The sequence below is a fragment of the Brugia malayi genome (assembly GCF_000002995.4).
Source record: "Brugia malayi strain FR3 genome assembly, contig: Bm_v4_ChrX_scaffold_001, whole genome shotgun sequence".
Classification (NCBI taxonomy): Eukaryota; Metazoa; Nematoda; class Chromadorea; order Rhabditida; family Onchocercidae; genus Brugia; species Brugia malayi.
The window spans coordinates 23,112,757-23,128,834 of NW_025062479.1; the positions used below are offsets into that span (position 1 = coordinate 23,112,757).

At 20.1% G+C, this 16,078-nt stretch overlaps 2 protein-coding genes across 3 annotated transcripts; both read right to left on the reverse strand.

Annotated features, from left to right (window-relative positions):
- Positions 1-2,656: 2,656 nt before the first annotated feature.
- Positions 2,657-4,971, reverse strand: Bm1568 (Uncharacterized protein; the record flags this gene model as incomplete). The annotated part of the gene is made up of 5 exons (XM_043075851.1): positions 2,657-2,828; positions 3,250-3,383; positions 3,882-4,030; positions 4,298-4,454; positions 4,903-4,971. The coding sequence occupies 5 exons, from the start codon at positions 4,969-4,971 to the stop codon at positions 2,657-2,659; spliced, it is 681 nt and encodes a 226-aa protein (XP_042931785.1).
- A 5,567-nt stretch (positions 4,972-10,538) lies between these two features.
- Bma-spe-10 (Uncharacterized protein) lies at positions 10,539-13,963 on the reverse strand (the record flags this gene model as incomplete). Of its 2 annotated transcripts, XM_043075853.1 has the most annotated exons (5): positions 10,539-10,752; positions 11,412-11,621; positions 12,582-12,755; positions 13,301-13,473; positions 13,919-13,963. In XM_043075853.1, the coding sequence occupies 5 exons, from the start codon at positions 13,961-13,963 to the stop codon at positions 10,539-10,541; spliced, it is 816 nt and encodes a 271-aa protein (XP_042931787.1). The 2 variants fall into 2 exon arrangements, with proteins under 2 accessions (XP_042931787.1, XP_042931786.1); XM_043075852.1 differs by lacking the exon at positions 12,582-12,755.
- Between the last annotated feature and the right edge of the window lie 2,115 nt (positions 13,964-16,078).

Consider the following 16,078-nt stretch of genomic DNA (forward strand, 5'->3'; position numbering starts at 1 on the left):
ATTATGCAAAAGTCTTTTTTTTGATTTTTATTCGATTTAAAATTAAATTATTTTCTAAAATTCATATTTTAAAAAATATATCCAATTTATTTTGTAAAGATATAATTTTATCGTTTTATTTTGAACTTTACCTACATTTAGTATTTCCTGTAAATTTTCAATATTTATTTGCGTACAGAGTAAATTTACCGTATGAAATTTTTACAGATTAAATTTACAGTATGAAACTTTTTCAAAAAAAAAAAAGTTAAAAAATTTTTTTTAGAAAGATTTGGAGCTTATGCCAAAGATATAATTGCTAATACTGGTGATGATCTTATTCAAATTCAAAATATCTAATTCAAATTTATTGAATGAACAAAAGATGAATTACAATGATTTTAATAATATTACATTTTTCAAAAATAAAAGTAAACAACTTCTTCAAGTTTCATAAAATTTTCAAAAATTTTTTTTCATTTATTATTTAAAAATTACTTTTTTCTAAATTATATTTTAAAAGAAAAATTTTCTAATAAATTTTCTATGATTTAATTTTACAATTTAGATAAATAGATAAACATATATTGCATATTTATTTCAGTAAATTTTAATAATAAACAAATGTTAGCCATCGAAAATAATAACAAAAAATTCTGAAAGGTATGCTTTAATTAATATCAATATTAAATTAAATTAATATTAAATATTAAAACAGCAAATTCGATTTGCACCTCAGAAGCAAATTTGATTTAATAAAGATATATGTATACAAAAAATAAAGCCAATAAGGTTTCAAATTAATTAAAACAAAAAAAAAACGAAATGATCTATGGTTATTTAAGTAAGTGATAAAAAATAATTTATGATAAAGTATATAATTATGAGCTAGCATGCAATCATCTTTTAATATTTTAAATTTTTTATTTGAAATATTTCTTTTTCCAAAAATTTGTATTTGTTAAAAATTTTAAAAAAAATACGTATTCATTGTAATCAATTGAATTTAATAGAAATTATTTTTTAGTATGTTTAAACTATTTTTTGAAATTGATTAAATTAGTAAATAATTATGAAGAAAGAAAGTTTAATTGTTATTATTTGTTTTATTTCAAATTACTAATTAACTTATTGTTAAACTTTTATTATAACTTTTTTTTTTTTGAAAGAAAATATATGAATATTAGATATAATTCAACAGATTATCTTATATTCCTTATTAAGTTATACTTTTAAAATTGCAGAAATTACAAGTAAATTCTTGTCAAATATCAAAATCATCAATGCAAACAAAATTCCATTGCAAATATTGGCGAAAATATTTATAGGATACAATGTCGTACGTGTTATACGTGATACTCATATTACTATTTCTACGTTTCTCGTACGTTTTAAACTTTTTTTTTTTTTTGAACTATCAAAATAATATAAAAATCGATGAAAGAATAAATAAATAAATGCTATTATTTGTTTGTTAATTTTATCGATTTGTTAAAATTTCATCCATTGCAGACAAAAAGTTTTGAAATGATTGAAATATTGTAAATAACAATTTCAAAGTATTGAAGATGAGAAGAAATAATGCTAAATTGATTACGTAAATTCAACGATTACACCGAGAGAAAAGACTAAAGATCAAATTAAAATAGACTAAAAAATATTTGAGAATTGAAATTTTTGTTTTTTTTTAAATAGTATATGTGATTTTTTGAATTCTATCAAATGGTGATTATTTGTGAAAGTGGATGACAATGACTAGTGACAGGTTAATTGGATAAATAGAAATGAAAATGATTGGATTAAATATTTTGTTTATGTTTTAAAATCACCATTACTTTTTGTTGACAAGTAAACATACAGCAATCAAATAGATTCCTGATGACTCTCCTTTTTTTTTTTTTTTTTTAATTAAATTAAAGATGAATTTAATGATCGATTGGTCGAGAACAGAAGATTTATGACAAGGAGTTAATTTACAAATCATTCATATTATTTGTTCTCGATCATTCTGCAATTACTCTATTCAATTTAATAAAATTTATTTAATAAATTTTTACAGAAGAGAAAAAAAGAGAAGATAGGAAACAATGTTGTTTATTTATGGTTTAGTTTATTATTTGCCTATCTTTTTAAATTTAAAGAAAAAAAAAATATTTTCAAAAAAATTGAATTATATGGGTTTTTTCACAAAACAGAATAAAGAGTTTGTAAAACAACAAAAAGTAATGATATAATTTATTTGTGTTAACAACTTAAGTAATGATTAAACTGTTCCTTAATATGTTTTATAATTGACAACTTACATATACTTGATAATTGATATTCATCCAAAACGTTATCACTGTCTTATCAGGAATTAATAAGTAGCTAAATTGATGATTGCCATGGAGTAATATTGTGGTTCATTTTTGAGAAAATAAAAAGTTACTTATGATAACAAATATAACCAAACCAAACGAGTAAGTATCGTTGAAATTTTAGGAACATATGAGTAGGAATTAAATTATTTATTAATGAATTAGCAAACATTTACAATTAATCCTAAAATGAAATTGATGATATGATAGCTTATCAATGACAACGATTTATTAATTTATTTACAATTTGTTTATTAATGAATTAACAAACATTTACAATTAACCCTGAAATGAAATTGATAATCTGATATGATAACTTATCAGTGATTGCCATCAGGATTATAACGCATACTACGTACTAAACCATTCCAACGGATACCACGTAAAGTAATACTTTTAAGAAATTGAACTTCTATCGATGAATCAATTCGATCGCATAATTCGCAACTTTCCAAGTATAACTCAGTGAGCTTCGGTAATGAAATTAATGCACTGAAATAGATTGTTTATTAATTCAAATTCAAAATTTTCAAAAAACATTTTTGTTCTGAAAAATAAAAATTTCAAAAACAAAAATAATTCTTACTCCTGTAATACTTATACCTTTTCAAGCACTTTTAATACTACCGCTAAAAAAGAGAGAGTTAATCTGAGAGAGATCAAATATTTAGTTGACAATATAATGACTTTCAAAGAATATATTTTCTTGTCAAACATCTAAAAGTGATAAAAACAATTTGATCTGTTTATTTGTTTTTGTTTTTGTTTCTTTTTTTTCTAAAAATTTGCATACAAAACAAATAAACTTTAAAATAATACCAACAAAATAAAATTCTAATAATAATTTCAGTAGCAGATACGAGTAAAGTACCTACGGTACTTTTTAACTTTAAAACAGATATATTAAACGTACGTGTAAAATCGTTTCAACTGATCATTAGTAGCAAATAAAGCATTCCAAATATGTACAAAACGTAATGAACGATGTGTTACTAGAAACCAGATCAGTAATTCCGGATATTTTGCAGTGCTATACCGTACCCCGAGCTGTACATATACAGTAATCAGTTGAATCAATGAAATAAGGAGTTACCGTAATCTCAATAAATTTAAATAATAAAATGAAATTTATTCCTTGTTCAATCATAAACTCTCAAAAAAATTAGAAAAAACCAACATATACATTTTGTTTTTTTGCATATGTACAAAATATTATTAATAAAAAAAAAAAATAAAAATACGCTAGAATGATCAAAAAAACGTGATCACCGTCTATTGATCATTATTTTTATCCGTCACGTAACAAGCAACACGTATTCTATCATAGTAGCATATTTTCATTGAAAATTTTCTTTTAATGTGATATAAATTTTTCCTCCATGAATTTTTCAAATTTTTTAATCATTTTTTTTTTTTTTCATATATATTTCTTTTTTTTTTCAATTATCAAAAATATAAAATTAAAATTTTTAAAAATTGTAATAAATTTGACTAATGAATTAAATGAACATTAAAAGATAGTAAAAAAAAATTAATACCACTTACACTTATATGTTTCAATTTGTACAAATAGCAATTAGTTTCACACAATGAATATAATATTCTGGCTAAAGTGTCATATGGACAATTGAGCACAAGCATTTCCAAATGTTGCATAAAACGTATAGGTGGTACTTCTAATCGATATGAACATCCTTATTTAAATAATAATTAATTAAAATGAATTAAAACATAGCATTAAAATTCATACAAACATACATACATAATTTATTATTTTTGAAATATTTTTTGAAAAAAAAAAAACATAAAATTTTATCATTTTTTTTAAAGAAATTCTATTATTTACTTCAAATTATTAAATTACATTTAGTAATTAATGAAAATTTTTTTAAAACAATTTTTTATTTTTCATATACTAAAGCATAATATGAAATTTAAAAAAGAAAAGTGAAAATTTTAACCTTTGCCAATAGTTTTTTGAATCATAAATCCGTCCATAATCAATATTTTCAATTGTCGAAAATATTGCAATGCTAAGATTGCATCTGTTTCAAAAAATGGCTTATTGCAAGTTTGACTTAAATCTAATCGATATAATCTTGGTGTTGCTGATGCTAGCTGCAAACAGGTAAGTAAATCATTAAATAATTAGGTAAAAACTAATTTCGTAATTAAATAATTAGGTAAAAACTAATTTCGTGACTATTATTTAATTTATTTCAAATCATTGAAATGATATGTTATACTTCGATAATCATTATAATATTTACGAATATACTTCAATTTATATCAAATATCACTTGATTAATAAGCTAATACTAATTAAAATTATCAGGTAAAAAAGTGAAATCTATTTAATTAGTTCAAAATTAGTTAATGAATAAATGCTAACTAAAATTATCAGGTTAAAAAATGAAATCTATTTAATTACTGCAAAATTAGTTAATAAACTAATGCTAATTAAAATTATCAGGAAAAAAAAAAAGTGAAATCTATTTAATTACTGCAAAATTATTTTATTCATATCACTGGCAATAATAATTTATAAATTAAAACTATTCGTTACCTGAATTAAACCGGTTAACGTGAGGACAACTGAACAATGACGAAATGATAGGTCACGTAAGGCTGGCATATAAAGATTGATAAATGAAAAAATTTTATCAAAAATTGCATCACAAACATTTTGCTTATTGAAATTGCTCCATTTGCAATTGTAAAATATAGTTAAATAATCAGAAACAACGTCAAGATGATTTCGATAGCATAAATTATACTCAACAAGCCATTTGTGATACTTTGATACCTGTCAAATAATTTTAATTTAAAATTTGTAAACTTAACCTTTCTGAAATTTGCTATAGAATTATTTATAAATAAATATGAATAACAATAAAATGTCATTGTAAAAATACTTAAAAAAAGAAAAAAAAAAGAACTAATTTGTAGCTAATTATCATATAATGACTTTTTTTTTCTTTATTAATTATTATATTTATTGTAGAAGAAAAATTTTTTAAATTTAAAATATTTAATTTGTTTTGAATTTTTAGTTTATGCATAAATTATACTCAACAAGCCATTTGTGATACTTTGATACCTGTCAAATAATTTTAATTTAAAATTTGTAAACTTAACCTTTCTGAAATTTGCTATAGAATTATTTATAAATAAATATGAATAACAATAAAATGTCATTGTAAAAATACTTAAAAAAAGAAAAAAAAAGAACTAATTTGTAGCTAATTATCATATAATGACTTTTTTTTTTCTTTATTAATTATTATATTTTATTGTAGAAGAAAAAATTTTTTAAATTTAAAATATTTTAATTTGTTTTGAATTTTTTAGTTTATGCATAGAAACAAAGACATTTAAAATAAAATCTATAAAAATAAATTAATTAATGTGAGAGAGAAGAAAAAAGAAAGGTAATTTTAAAAGATTCAGAAGAAAGGAACGATGAAAATAACAAACTTGTCGTAATTGAAGTAACGAGAAGAAATCGCAATAATTTAAAATGATTAATTGAATTTCGGACGGTAAACAATTAATTGACATTGTATTTTAAAAATTGACAATCAGTTTCAGTTTAAAATTAACAGTTCACAATGATTGTTAGTTGAATGATAACTGCAATAAAGAAAAGGAAGGTTAAATTAGAAGTAGTGATAAAAAAAAATAATTAATTGCCGAATATTTACATTTTTTTTTTCTTTCCAAAAAAAGATTTGATTGAATTACGATATAATTTATAAAAAAATAAAAGAGCAAAAATCAAAATGAAAATATCAATATTATTTATAAATGATTTCATTGAAGCCATTTAGAATATAGCGCTAATTTAATTAAGAAAAAAAAGGAGATTAAATTAATAATAAGTAAATTTTCAAATAGAGAAAGATATAAAATTAGAAATACTTATTTCTACATTCATTATAATATATGGAATTTTTACAAATAATAAATAATCTTAAAAATTATTCAATACAAAATATTTAATTGTCATTCATACAGTGAAGTGGCAATTAGACTAATATTTATGATTAAACACAACCAAAATAAATTACGATGAGGTCAGGTCAATGATCATTTAAGGTCAAGTTTAGCTAAAACAATATTTAAAATAGATGTGACATGAGAATTCCATAAGAATTTAATATGAACTTTTGCTAGAAGTATATTTCTTGATAAAAAAAACATCAGTTTTTACTCTTCTTGTCAATAAAACTTAAAAAATTTTTATTCAAACTAAGGAAATTTGTAATTTAATTGCTAATATAGACTTAGAGTAATAAATATGAACAAAAAGTATAAAATTTTATGAAATTTAATATCTCTCTATCGTTAAAACTTTCAAATTTAATTTTAAAATTAAGAACTTTCTCGCAAACTTTATTATTCATACGTCATTTCATTAAATGCAATATTTTATAAAGTAAATTAAATGATTTGTCTTTTTAGAAAAAACGAATATTTTTTATGGTTTTAAAATTATAATTCAACGATTACAATTAAATATAAATACTTTTTTTTTTTCAAATTTATTTATGAACCATAAATACATAATGAAGTGAATAATATAAATATTAAAATAAAATTGTATCAAATTTGTTTAATTTATAATTGAAATTTTAAAAAGGTTATCTTATTTGTAATTATTTTTGTAAAAAAAAAGCGAAAATAATGTTTAATTTGTAATTAAAATAAATTGCTAAAAGCAAACAAAAAGAAAAACAAAACCATTTTAAAATTGAAGAGAAAATAGAATAGATTTTAAAAAGTGATAATAAGATGATAAGAAATAAATATATTTGTGACAAGAAAAAGTTAAAAGGAGAAAAAAAAACAAGAAATAATTGTACTCTCTCTGCTAGTTTTCCAATTTTTTTTTTTTTTTCTTTTTTTTAGCAAACAATCAATACGTTGATTGATACTAGTTGAGTTGATTGTGCTGTAAATGTTTATTTGAATGATAAATAATTTTCTTTCTTTCTTTTCTCATTCTTTTTTAATAATATTCACTTATTTACTTACTTATCTGTTTATTTACTTTGCTATTTGTCAATTATATTGTCGTATAATTTACTTACTTAAAAATTATATTGTCATCTAATTTACTTATTTACTTATCAACTATATTGTCATGTAATTAACTTATTTATCAATTATAATATCATGTAATTTACTTACTTACTTATCAATTATATTCTCATGTAATTTGCTCACTTATTCATAAATTATATTGTCATGTAATTTACTTGTTTACTTATCGATTTACTTACTTTCTTATCAGTTATATTGTCATGTAATTTACTTATTTATTTATTTGCTTACTTATCAATCAAATTGTCATATAATTTCCTAGCATTTAACAATTATTTTCCAAATTTCATTACCTACTTATCAATTTATTTCCTTACTTACTTATTAGTTAAATTGTCATATAATTTCTTAGCCTTTAACAATTACTTTCCAAGTGCCATATAATTTACTTACCTACCTATCTATTCATTTCCTTACTTAGTTATCAATTAAATTATCATATAATTTCTTAGCATTTAACAATTACTTTGCAAATGCTATGTAATTTAAAGAAAATTAACAACTGAAAGAGGAAAGGAAAAAAAAGAAAGAAAAGTTGGTGGAAAAGTTTGTCAAATTGTTTACTTTTAGTATTATATAGGAAATAAAATACTTTCTGTTATTTGATCATTTTCTTTAACTATTTTGCAATGAATGGTTTTTTTCATTTTTTGTTTTTATATTTATTTTTCACTCTTTTTTTTTTTTTTTTTTTTTTGAGAAATTTGATAATTTTCTGATAAATATCAAATTGTAAGTGATAAGATCAAACAATGAGCATAGAAAAGTTTTATTATTAATATGCAACAGTTATCTTTCAAAAATATTTAAATTCAATGTTTGAATTTCATTTTTGATTTACTTTTTTTTTTTGTTACCTATATAATTTAATTTGAATTTGACTAATAAAACTATTAAAATGAGAAATGAAAAAGAAATAAAGTTTAATTCAAGCTATCATCATTAATCAATTTCATAGAAAATGTAATTTGAAGAAAAAAAAAAATTGCAGAAAAGAACCTTTTAAAATTATTCATAGTTATACATAAAAAGAGGGAGAGAGAAATGAAGAGAGAGAGAGAGAGAGGGAAAGAAAAAGAAATAATTAAAAATTCTAGGAAAAAAAAAAAGAGCGAAACAGCTGTACTTACTTAATATTTATTTCATTGTTAAATTGATTAAATTCAATTACTCGTTGCATTTCAATTTCACTAATACTTTCACATTTTTATTTAATTAATCTATTCTATTCATATGGAAAATACTATGCAAATTCCTTTTATTTGTCATTCAAATCATTGAAAATTGATGTAAAATTTCCATAAAAAAAAGGAGTAGAGAAATCGATAGATAAAATGAAATGACGAAGAAATGAAAATGTACTATCATTCAGAGAATGTCGAGAGTCGAGAATCAAGAATAGAGAGAATGATATTTGTCACACTTTTCAATTTCTTCTTCCATTACAAATCATTAATTTCGTATATTATAAAACAATGAGATATACTTATGTTACTCCACCACAGAAAGTTTTTCATTTCAGTTTCGTTTTTTTTTTTTTTTGGAAATTTTAAAATTTTTGACTTAGTAATTAGAATAATTATTAACAATTGCACTTTAATATATTTAATTGCTAATTTTTATCATCATTTTATAGAATTAAATTTTTAAAAAAGTTAAAATTAATAAAGGATTGAAGAAATTTGAAAAAAAAATGCAAAGAATTAGTTGAAATATTAAAGTGAATAATTTTTTAATAAAAAAGAAACGAGAAATTTCTTTGTTATAATCATCGATTGTTTTGTTTGATCTTTCGTTGTCATTAATTAAGTAACATTTTGCGCATACAATTTGTAAAATCTATGAATTATAATAGCTGCAAATTGATATATATTTATTTTAGTTAATTAAAATAAGTTTAAAAATTAATAAATCAAGAAATTTATGTATTAGTTAAGTTTATAAGTTAAGAATTTCTAGCTTAAATTCTGTACTAGTAAACAAATTTTAACTATTTAAATATCATTGCATTAAAATAATTAACTGTGAAAGAAATTTTAATAAAAAAAAGGTTGAAGAACTCAAATTACTTCAATTACTTTTTATTCTCGAGCAACATAAATTGAATTTAAAAATATTAAATGAAATTTTAACCAGCAAAGCTATTCCAAAAATTACTGTCAAAATCAAATGTAACATTGATTTTTTCCAATTTTAAGTATTTTTTTTTTTTTGGATGATTTTGGAGATAATTGCTTACTTATAATTAGAGATAATTTTAATTAGAAATAGTTTTAATTAGAAATAATTTAATTAGAAATATAAGATACTTTAAATAGAAATTAATTAGAAACAGGAGATAGTTTTAATTAGAAATAAGAGATAATTTTAATTTGAAATAATTGTTTAGTGATATTTTTTTTAGAGATAATTACTTTTTTTTTTGATATTTATTAGATTAATTAGCATTATTTTTGAATAAAAACACCGATGCTTTGATGTCTTTATGAGTTGACAGTTTTAAAATTTTAATTTGACCGATCTGTGATCCAATGAATTTTTTTTTTTTTTTTTTGTCCATTTGTCCATTTTCCATAATAAACCAACATTTTATGGCAAAGAATTTTCAAAGTCTAAAATATCCTTCTATTATCATTTTGCTATTTATTTGTTTTCATTTTCGTCTTTGATGTTATAATTGTAAACATTGTAAACATAATTGTAAACAAATTATGTATCAATGATTGGTTTAGCTAAGAATAAATATATTTTTAATATAAAATTTGATTAACATAATATGAAATATGCTGACAATTAACAAAATAAACATAAAAATTATTATCTTCATCAAGTATTACCTAAAAAAAAAAACAAAAAAAAAAATTCTAATATCTATCTAATAATTATTCAAACAATTGATAACAATGATAAGAAAATTTAACAATGATTGAATTGAATTCAAAATTAATTTTCATTATGTTAATCAAATGATTACACTGTTTGAAATTTATTATCATATAATGATCAATAAAAAGATAAATTTGATAAGAAACATAAAAACATATGCTGAATTTATCAACAGTTATAAGCAGTCTTATCACATACGGACAGGTTAATTCAGAATTGATACTGATAATTCTTGTCCGGTTCATCTTCTCGACATACACTATATCGAATCTCAGTACATGCTGCTGATCGTTCCGAATAACAAATGGGAAAGTGTATTCCGTCTCCTACATGAGAATCTACCGGAAATGCCCATAAACCCCAACCGAATACAGCCCGTAAATTACGATATATTCCCATATTATAATCAGCATTTGAATCCCCACTGAAATATTTATTCAATTCTAATTTTAATTTATAAATTTTAAGCTAAGCTCAAATTTTTCATCTGATAGATAATGAGTTTATCATAAAATTTATATTTTCGGAAAATAAATTCAGGAAAAAGAAATGAAAAAAAAAAAAGCCAAAATTGAAATAATCACTGACTTCTAAGTATTACTAAAAGATCAGAAATTTTTGATTCATTTTTCGCAATTGTCAAAAAATTGTGAACCCTTTTCATAACACTTTTAACTTTTTTGATCTTTTTTTCATGATTTGCTTATAAACTATTTTTTACTAAATTATTTTTTAAATTTAAATTTCTGTTTATTACTGCTAAGAATAAAAATTTGTATTTTGCAAAAAATAAATAAGTTAAAATTGAATTAATGAACGTATATGCTATAGATAGAATAATATAATTAATTTATAATTTTCATTTAAAATTTAATTAATTGTTGGTAATTTTGATGCAAAATATATACTATCTCTTACCAAATTATTTTTTTTTTAAATTTAAATTTTTTGCTTATTACTACTAGGAATAAAATTTGTAAAATTAAAATTTTACACTTTATTTTCATTTTTTTTTTTTTTTACTAAAATATCAAAATTTTGATAAGTTTGAGGAATGAAATTTGAAATAGATTACAAAATTACCGAATATTTGGTGGTTTTGCTTGCTCGCAGGTGGTTTCATTAAGTGTTGCAAGTCGTATATGATAAATGAGAAGCTCACCAAGTGGATAATAACCAAAAATAGCAAATAAAATGACACATAAAAAAACACAAATAAAATTAACAATTTGTTCGGTCCATTGTTGTCGTATAAAATAACGAATAATACATTCTATACTTGTTAACAAAGCCCTAAAAAAAGAGAAACAAAATTTTCCTTTCAATTTAAATTTTTTAACAAAAAAAATTTTTGCAATTTGTTAAAACAAAGGTATGAATTTCAATACACAAATCCAAAAATTAAAAATAAAAGCAAAAGCAAAAGCAAAAAGAAAAAATATATTAGCAATTAATTGATGGTTCATTTCTTCACAGAAAACTTTTAAAATATTACATTTTTTTTAATTTAAAATATTGCATTTGTAATTAAAATAATTTAAAATGCTACATTTGCAATTTAAGATATTACATTTTTAATTTGAATTATTTATTGCATTTGTAATTGAAATAGTTTAAAACACTACATTCGCGATTTAAAATATATTTTTAATTTAAAATATTGCGTTTGTAGCAAAAATAATTTAAAATACTATATTTGCAACTTAAAATATCATATTTTTAATCTAAAATATTACATTTTTAATTTGAATTACTTACTGCATTTGTAATTAAAATAATTTAAAACACTACATTTGCAATTTAAAATATAACATCGTTAATTAAAAAAATTACATTTGTAATTAAAATAATTTAAAACACTACATTTGCAATTTAAAATATAACATTGTTAATTAAAAAAATTGCATTTGTAATTAAAATAATTTAAAACACTACATTTGCAATTTAAAATATTGCATTTCTAATTTAATATATTGCAATTGTTTAAAAAAAAAAGCTTTAAATGTTACATTTACAATTTAGAATATTACAGTTTTAATCTAAAAAATTGTATTTGTAATTCAAATAATTTAAAATGTTACATTTATAATTAAAATATTACATTTGTAAATTTAAAATATCACTCTTCTCATCAATATATCATATTACTTTCAAAAAAAATTTTTTTTTTTTTACTTTTTTTTTGTAGTACTAAAAAAATATTGAAATAATTAATAATGAATTTAAAAAAAAAGAGAAAGAGAAATGACAAACCAAGCTAACAAAATACAACTGTAAATAAGATAAAGCATAAAATATTTGTAATTATTAAATGAGACACATTTATTAATCCATGGACAATGATGATCATACTTGACGACACAGAAACCACAGGATGAGCAATGGTGACATCGATCAGGTTTGATAAGTGAACATTGATAGCAGTATCTTAGCAAATTAGAAAAAAAAAAAAAATTCAAAAATAAAATTTTGCATTCTTTCTTTTCTTTTTTTTTTTTTTTTCTTCTTCCAACACTCTACTTTTAACATATTTTATAAAATTTGTAAAATTTTTAAAAAGTTTTCTTTTCTTGCAAAATTTTTAAAATTTAAACATATCATTGAAATCATTTATTAATAATAATTATGATTATTACAGAAAAAAATTATACGCACTAATAATTTCTAATAATACGCTCTAATAATACAATAATTTCATCATTTATCATATAATTTTAAAATATTTTTCAAAAAACTTTTTTTTTTTTTACTTTTTAAAATAAAGAAAAAAGCCAGTGAATAGGTAACAATGTTTTTCAATCATTTTTTTTAAAAAATTTTTTTGTAATACTTTGAATTAGATATATTTTAATTACTTTGTTAATTAATGAAATTTTTTCAAATTTCAAATATTTAAAGTTTGTTTTTTTTTTTTGTTTAGTTTTTTAAAAAGTAAACAAAAAAAGAAAGAAAGCATAGAAATGAAAAAATACCTTAAACGATTGTAATTGTCCACCTCAACAAAACGTAATCCTTTATTTTCAGCAAAATTATTCAGTATATCAGATTGATTTTGCATCTGTTCTTTGGTTGATGTATCCGGAAGATATCGATCCTCTTTGAATGGTGTCACTGCTTTTATCTTATCATCTGTCTCCTTATCAGTCTTAATGTATTCATTTCAAGTATTTCAAGGACTAATTCAATTAAATGAATTATTTAATAAAAATTGAATAAAAAGTTTTTGCTCTTTTAATTAAAAAGAAAAATATACATTTAAAAATGCGAAATTGTCAATAATTTATTAATTAAAATTTTATCCTTTTCAAAATGCAGAAAAAAAGAAAGAAAAAAGAGTTTTGCAATTTTTTGTTTTTTTTATAATTTGTAATTTTTATAAAAATAATTATAATTTGTAATTTTTTTTTTCAAAACTAGTAATTAAAATTTAAACTATTACAGGTGTTAGATAAATTATCAAATTAAAAAAATTTTTTTTTTCCCAATCAAATTGAATTTAATTTTTTTTTTTATTTAATATAAAATTATGTAATTAAGAGAGACATAAAAAATTTTTTTAAATCAATTCCAGTAATAATATGAGTACATACAAAGTACTGAATAGGTACTCGAGCAGTTGGTGTGACAATTGACATTACAAGAGACCAAAGCATCATAAAGAGAATTACATTGAAAACAATTAAATAAATTGTAATTTGAATTCGATTTGTTAAGAATTGAAAACAGGTAATCCAGGTATACACATAGTATCTGAAATAATTATTTCAATTCAAATTTAATTTAAACTCAATTTTTGAAATTGTCTTTTTTGAATAATTTTGATAAAAAAAAAAATTTCAAAAGTTTTCTTCAGTCATCTATTAGTCTCTCCTCTCTCTCTCTCTTCTTTCTCTCTCCCTCTGTTGCAACGAATACATTTTTTTTTCTGTAGTAAATATTTTAATTAGAATTAAAAAATTATTATGTGTAATCTTATGAATTCAAGTATTTTTAATTTTAAAAAATTTTTTGAGAAAAATTTAAAGACGAAAAATGAGTTAAAAAAAAATTATTAAAAAAGCATTTTGTTTTGTTTTTCTAAATTAGTTTAAGAAAAAATTAGTTTCGTTTCAATTTCATTTTTTAATTCATCCAAAATTTTTAAACAAATGTCATTTATTCAAATGATTTTTTTTTTTTCTTTTTATTTTTTTATTTATTTTTTTTGTTTGAAAGAAAAATTATACGAATAAATGAAAATGAGAAGTTGCATGAGAAGAAGCGCATTTAAAGCTAAATTTAAAAAGAATCCTCGAAATGGATGCTTTTTACGATAGTTTCGCACAAACACATAAATTTTAGAGTACCACGACATCACTAAAATCTAAAAATAAAACTTTTTAAAATTTATTTTTTACAAAGAAATTTTTAAAATATTAAAAATAAAATCAAATTACTTTTTTTATTTAGCAAAATTAAAGCTATTTAAAACAAATAAATAAAATAAACTTTTTTTTTTTTGCTGTACACAAAAAATTTTAATTACAAACTATAAAAAAAAAATAAATAAAAATAAAAATTGAATAAAATATAAAAGAATTTGATAAAAAAAAAAAAAAAAAAAAAAAAAAAAGATTAGAAGCAAACATTTGTTTCTGATGATGGAGCAAAATTAAACACACTGTCAAAAATGATAACTGACTAAACAATGAACTTTGAAATTCATAAAATTTTATTTTTAAAAAAATAATTTTTAATTCAAATCAATCATGCAAATTTGTTTACAATCATTTGCAAATGAATTTAGTAATGAGCTGCTAAATGTTTCAGAAGTTTTTTGATTGTTAAAATGCTTAAAAATTAAAATTAAAAAAAAAAATCTAAATCTAATAAAGAGATTTGTTAAAAATTGTTAAAACAATTTGCAATTAACAATAGTAAATTTTGATAATTTAATAGTTAAATTTTGATTTATATAATTTTTTGTTAAATTATTCATTCATAATTTATTAAAGCATTTAATGATAATTTAATTATACTTAATTTATTGAATAGTTCAATTAATAATAACACTGTAATAAAACAATTACAACAACTATAAAATTAAAATTATAGATATCTTAATTTTTAGATTACAATAATAAAAACAGTAATTTAATTATGCCAAATTATTCATTAGAATATGTTTATTTCATTTCATTGTAATTATTTATTCTAAATTCTTTTATTATTATTATTAATTGATTTTAGGATAAGATATATATATATTTTTCCATTTTTTTTTTTCATTTACATATATGATTGCACCTAAAATTTTCTGCAATGTAATTTGTCCAGCAAAATTTCCAGTAAAATTTTGCCAAATAGTTAATTTAAACTTTTTTTTTTTAAAAAATGAATTTAATCAGTTAACATGATAACTTATCCTAAAATCAATTAATCAACTAATTTTAGGATAACATTATTAACTAAATAAAAATTATTTGAAAAATTTACCTAAATTCCATAAATGATAATTTTGTCATTTATTTCATCAATTTAATAAATAATTGTTAGCAGCAGAATAAAACAAAGTATCATTTATTGATGAAAAAGTTTTTATTAATAAAGTCAATTGTTCATTTTATAGTTATTTAAAAAAGAAATAAATGAATTGTTTGTAATTAATATAATTTTTTTTTTCTTTTTAAATTAAAATTCTATCAATTTTAAAACTTTTATCAAATCATATAGCAAAACATTTATCACAACATTTTTCATAGCAATTAAAA